Source organism: Ochlerotatus camptorhynchus, unplaced genomic scaffold (genome assembly GCF_037179485.1).
Source record: "Ochlerotatus camptorhynchus isolate MF236.1 unplaced genomic scaffold, CSIRO-AGI_Acam_v1.1 ptg000045l, whole genome shotgun sequence".
Taxonomy (NCBI): domain Eukaryota; kingdom Metazoa; phylum Arthropoda; class Insecta; order Diptera; family Culicidae; genus Ochlerotatus; species Ochlerotatus camptorhynchus.
In genome coordinates, this window is record NW_027040536.1 from 1835792 (window position 1) to 1841815 (window position 6024).

Sequence of the window (6024 nt, forward strand, 5' to 3'; positions counted from 1 at the left end):
AAATTTCGGCCATCTCCGGGTACGATAGCCACTTTCAGCGGTTGGCAAAGCCTACCCGTACATCAGTCGCTGAGTTCAGCATCCCGCCTGACACGGACAACCTCGAGATCAACGAGCCTTTCTCCTGGGAGGAACTCCAGCACGCACTGAACCATGGAGAGAACTGGACAACCTGAGGGATCAACGCGTGATTTCGCGGCTTCGAACCGGGCACACTAAACTCTACTATAACTATGGTGGCCTGCCGTTCCGCAGAAGCTGCATCATCTGTGGGGTACCCTACACCGTCGAACACATCCTGTGCAACTGCCCGGAATTCCAAAATCTTCGGGAGTCACTCTGCCTAACTTCCAGCATCAGCGATCTGCTCGGGAATGATACTTCGGCCTCGGCAGCACTAGTAACCTTCTTAAAAGAAGCCAAAATCTACCACTCGGTATAGCAGGAATTTCTTTCGGCCGTCGGGACATCTCAGCTGGATGGATTTCCCCTATTGGACCCATGCCAGCTGAGCTCTGTTTTGTTTGGATTAATCGTTTGTAGCTTGTCTTAAATCATTTTGTTTTCTGTTGTTCTTCTGTTTCATTATTTTATATATTGTTATTTTTTCATATAAGTTGAAGAGCCAGCAACCAAAGTTATTAACTAAATGTTAATATACCATGTATCTAGAGGTTACTCACTCTGAGACCTCTCCTTTCTTCGGAGATGAACTAGCCATAGGCTAAAAATCTCCTTAATAAAGAACTAAAAAAAAAATAGGCTGTATGCACTCGACTGATACGATGAGCCTCGAAGTACTCGCGGGTGTTCTCCCACTGACAGATCGTTTCGCTGAGCTGTCTTTCCGGTTTGTCATCCGTTGTGAAGTATTGAATCCTTTGGTAATAGAACACTTTGAGAAGCTGCTCGACCGAAATCCTCAAACAAGATTCATGAGTTTGAACTCTGAATGTTACTGGCGATGTAAACATCCATGCATGCAAACATTCAAACATGTAAACTTCCTTTTCACGTGAACTAGCAGCTTGCAAGAAATGTTGCAATCAAAAGTGGACAGTTGCATACAATATATGGAATATTACATGACACGTCTCATAAATTTACACGATCTATAATCTAAACTTGTATGATATATGACGCTCCATTTATGTGCATCATAGTAACGGAAATTTACACTACTTTTTTTTAGCTGTGTATGAGTACATGACGCTGGAGGTTGGTCCTTCTTCATTAATCCCAATCGTGATTGCTTTCAAGCCTTCTATAGTTCCTCTGTAAATTTTGATCTGAGCATGATGCAAGAAATCCATGGAATACCAGATCACTATCGGTCGATGGTTGTTCCCTCAATTTTTGCAACCAAGTACCTCCATGTAAGTAACGATAAAAGATTTTTCACAGATGGGTCAACCATAAATGCTTCCACTAGATTTGGTGTATTTAATCAATTTCATAGCGCCTCCTATAAACTGCAGAAACCATGTTTCGTATACGTTGCAGCTATATTTTACGCAGTAGAGCGAATTGCCTCACTACCTTCTGACCATTATTTCATTTTTACGGATAGTCTTAGCTCATTGGAGGCTATTCGTTCAATGAGACCGATGAAGCACTCCTCGTATTTCCTGCCTGAAATACGATCTAAACTGAGTGCTTTATCTAACTGCTCCTATACTATCACCTTAGCTTGGGTCCCATCACATTGCTCAATTCCGGGTAATGAGAGAGCGAACTTATTGGCTAAGGTGGGCGCTATGGAAGGCGATATTTTTGAGCGACAAATCACCTTCAGCGATGTTTTCTCCATTGCTCGTCAGCAAGTCCTCATCAGTTGGCAATACAAATGAAATGATGGTGAATTGGGAAGATGGTTACATTCTATTCTCCCACAGGTGTCGAACAAACCGTGGTTCAAAGGGTTGGACATGAGCCGCGACTTTATACCCGTTATATCAAGGCTTATGTCCAATCACTGCTCGTTAGACTCGCACTTCTATCGGATTGGGCTCTCAGGCAGCAATTTATGTGCGTGTGACAGTGGTTATCACGATATCGAGCATGTTGTTTGGTCATGTACCTTACACCGTGTTACCAGATCTGAGTTATCCACATCCCTCAGGGCCGAGGAAAACAACCCGCGATACCCGTTAGAGATGTCTTGGCGAGCCGAGACCTCGACTATTTGAATTTAATTTATGTGTTTTTAAAACGTAGTAGTAAGTGTCATCTTGTGTTCTCCCAAGTTTTTAGCTGCCCATCGGTGTACCCTCATGTTTGTCTTTTTCATCAGAGTGTCGCCTAGTTGGAGATCAAGAGCACATTGCTCTCCAAACCTTGTGTTCACAATCCCTACCCTGCCATTCAATTGCTACAATTTGTTACCCCTAACCTCGAGATAGCCGCGAGTAATCGGCCCCCGCTTTACTAACGTTAGTTTTAAGTAATTTTGTTAAATAAACAATGAATATCGGCTCCGCAAAGCTACAGAAAATGAGCCTGAAAAAATAAACGAATTATAAAAAAAAAATGGATTGTCGGCATCCCCGTTCTGAAAATACCCATATTATAGGATAGTTGATACTTTTTGAATCCTGATGGCCGCCATATTGGATTCCAAAATAACGTCGAATATCGATTTTCGGCACCTTGCGTCGTCCTCGTTCCGAAAATACCCGTATTGTAGGGTATTTGAGACTTTTCCTGACCCCGAGGGCTGCCATCTTGGACTCCAGAATGGCCTCGTCAATTTAAAATTCGTTTAATATAAAATAATATATTATTACTACATATAATCCGGATACTATATTTTGATGCCTGCGTCGTCAGGTCGTGACAAGTCGAATGAGCCCCGAATTGAAGTGAAAGTGGAAAAAAAGAAGGAAGCAGTTTTCGAGTCATTCATTGCGTCAATTGAAACAAGTATTTGCTTTAAATGAAATGAACTGAAGCACTTGACGAACGAAACAAGTGATAGATAGTCCAGTCATGTTTGAAAAGAGGAATGTTCATCGTGACTCGATAGCAAGAAACACGATGACTTAAACGAAAATTATATTGCTAGAAATGAAGCGAATCTGCTGAGAGTTCATTTCTTTTCTTTGTTTCGAAAATGCAGAACCCTGCTCAGAACATCCCGGCGGCGCCGACTGGGATTGAACCCAGGCCTGGTGGGTTGAGAGTCCTCCATATGATCTAAGGAATTAAGTTGCTAGTTGGGGGCGACCCCGGCGTAGTGGTTAACATCCTTACCTCTCACGCCAAAGTCACGAGTTCAAATCTCACCCCCGGACAAAGTCACGAATGACCCAAGAGTGTTAAAGTGACTATAATAATAAAAAAAAAAAGTTGCTAGTTAAAATTCCCTTTTGCTCTTAATATTGCTGTTATGGTCAAAACCGAGTCACTTACCATAGTGAAATGTGAAATATTACTCAAATTAATTAATTGGAACAATCTTACCAAATTAGTTTATAAACGATGAAAGTTGGACGAAACGGTACTACAAATTTAACATGAAAAATCACTTCATTCAAGCTTAAACCGGAATTCATACAAAAATATAAAAGTTTTATCTATCCTTTATGGAAAAATAACTGCATCACTATCACCGAAACTGCCACATTTCAAACGATTACTACGAACAAATCTGTTTGGCCTTTCAACATTATCACCGGCATCCAAGTTTTCATATTTCGCCCACCTGAGCCAGCCAGCATGACCGATAGTGTACAACACAATCGGATACCACTGCTTTTGGCAATCATAATTGCAGACTTATGAAACCAATAAGGTTCGTCTCAACTCGCTAAAGCTTTTTGGTTCAACAATATAAAAATCACACCTGTCGAACGACAAGGCATCATTCGTCGACCATCATCTCAACAGTTGGCTTCAGTCCAAAAGCCACGGGAGCACACAGTCCGTTCAATTAAAGCATTACAAGAAAAAAAATGAAGGTAAATATAGCTGACCGATGTTGCAGCTTACAAGTGGGATAAATGTGTTTCGATTTGTTTTCGTTTTAGGCGTTCGTAATATTATCCGTCATGGCATTGACTATTGCATCATGTGCCACAGTCGATAATACCTCAAAGAAAGACAAACGTGGTCTTTTCGATGAAGGATATGAAGATCAGGAATCGTACGACTTCAGTGACGATCAGGAAGAAGATAAGCACCACGTCACCACGGTCACCAAGAATGTTCCGGTTCCTTACCCAGTCGAGGTTGCGAAGCACGTTCCAGTAGAAGTGAATGTCCCATACCCAGTTGAAGTTGAGAAGGAAGTTCCAGTCTTTGTGGAGAAGAAAGTGCCAGTTTATGTTGAGAAGAAGGTCCCGGTGCACGTTGACCGACCAGTCCCATATCCAGTTGAGGTGAAAGTGCCAGTTATCAAGAAGCAATACATCGAAGTGCCAAAACCCTACGCAGTTCATGTTGAGAAGAAAGTTCCAGTGTATGTTAAAAAACCAGTGTACATTGAGAGGCCTGTGGCAGTGAGTGTATTCATCAAGCATACCCATAAGAGTGGTTGGTGAGAAGACCGTTCCCATGCTGTTAATTTTATGAGAGAGTAAAGAATGATGTAAATAGTTAAACGAAGCAATCAAAATAGTTATCTTTGCTAGAAAGAAAATAGAACCTATCTGTATCGAACAAAGTTAGGATCACTTTTAACATGACCGGGATTGCGATTTATGTGCGTGGTCTGTGACTCAAGTGACCAGACACTCCCGGGTTACTAACTCAGTAGCATGAGACCCCTGAACTGTGTCGTAGGGCCGGCATGTTACTGGGTATTCGGAGGGGCTACGCGAGCAAAGTAAGAAAACATGAATATTCACATTTTCTATGACATTTATTGCCCTATTCTGTGGCGTGTGGGTGTGGGTTTTCACAAATATTTGGCGTGTATACGAGGGTTTAGAAAATTTAGTACTGTACTCACTGCTGCAGCGGGATCTCCTACGGCGTCGCGACTCTGGCGTTGAACCACACGGCTGATCCTGCACTACCGTTTGTCCGGAAACTTGCGGCGCGGGCTGCAGACAGTGTTGTTCCATCTTTGGGAGAATGGCGGATCTGGTGGCGTTCATCAGCCACATACGGCTCAGCAGGCGTCGCTGGCTCGTTTGGCTGGCAGGCGTCTTCCGTCCTTGACGACATCGACTGACCGTGGCAAGGCCACCTTGGTCGAGTCAAGGCGGGACCCTCCTTGGCAATTAAGGCCACCGGCCTGAGGGAATCCTCCCTGAAGGACGATCGAGTATCATTTACTATTAACTCGGAAGCCATCTTGACTTCCGATCCGAGCCGTGTGGGACCGTTTTATTTACGGTACGAGGTCCTGGACGGAGGCAGTCCAACATCCCAGAAACCCCACAAGGGGGATACACTAAATGGCACTGCACTTTACGATACCGGTCTACACGGACGCCTGATTACTTCTGGTCAATCTTACACTGGAAGATGACCACTTCAATGATTATCATTCTCCCTCTTTTCGCACAGCCATTTTTGTGCGAGATGTTGTATAATAGTAGAATTTAAAACAAATAAATTTGAATGAGTTTTTAACAAAATGTTCATCCGGATTTATGCTTAATTGAAACAAAGGTAAGCGAAAAATCGTGCAATAGATCGTATGAAAAATAAAAATAATAACTGATTGCATAAACAAAAAAAACTTCTATATACATGCTAAATTGATAGTTCATATATAAATATCATAATTGGAGGTGACAATTTAGGAGGGACAAGATGAAAATATCATATGAAAATTTGTTACTCCCAAATATACGAAAAATTGTCACCTCCAATTTTGAACAGGGGAGACCAAGATGAAAATATCATTTGTTACGATTTCTCATTATCTTTTACACTTGCTTTGTGATAAAGCCATTGCAAAGCGAGGGGACGCCAAAATTAGAGTTTATCACCAAATCTTGAGTTCGGCACAGGATGTCAGTTCCATCGATTTTTAGGAGACCAGTGGGCAATGTTAACTAACAAGGTCGTTCC

The 6024-nt window shown here is 42.2% G+C and overlaps 1 protein-coding gene across 1 annotated transcript; it reads left to right on the top strand.

Moving 5' to 3' along the window:
* Positions 1-3953: 3953 nt before the first annotated feature.
* On the top strand, positions 3954-4541 carry LOC135714544 (uncharacterized). The gene is made up of 2 exons (XM_065237927.1): positions 3954-3959; positions 4029-4541. The coding sequence occupies exons 1-2, from the start codon at positions 3954-3956 to the stop codon at positions 4539-4541; spliced, it is 519 nt and encodes a 172-aa protein (XP_065093999.1).
* Positions 4542-6024: the final 1483 nt, after the last annotated feature.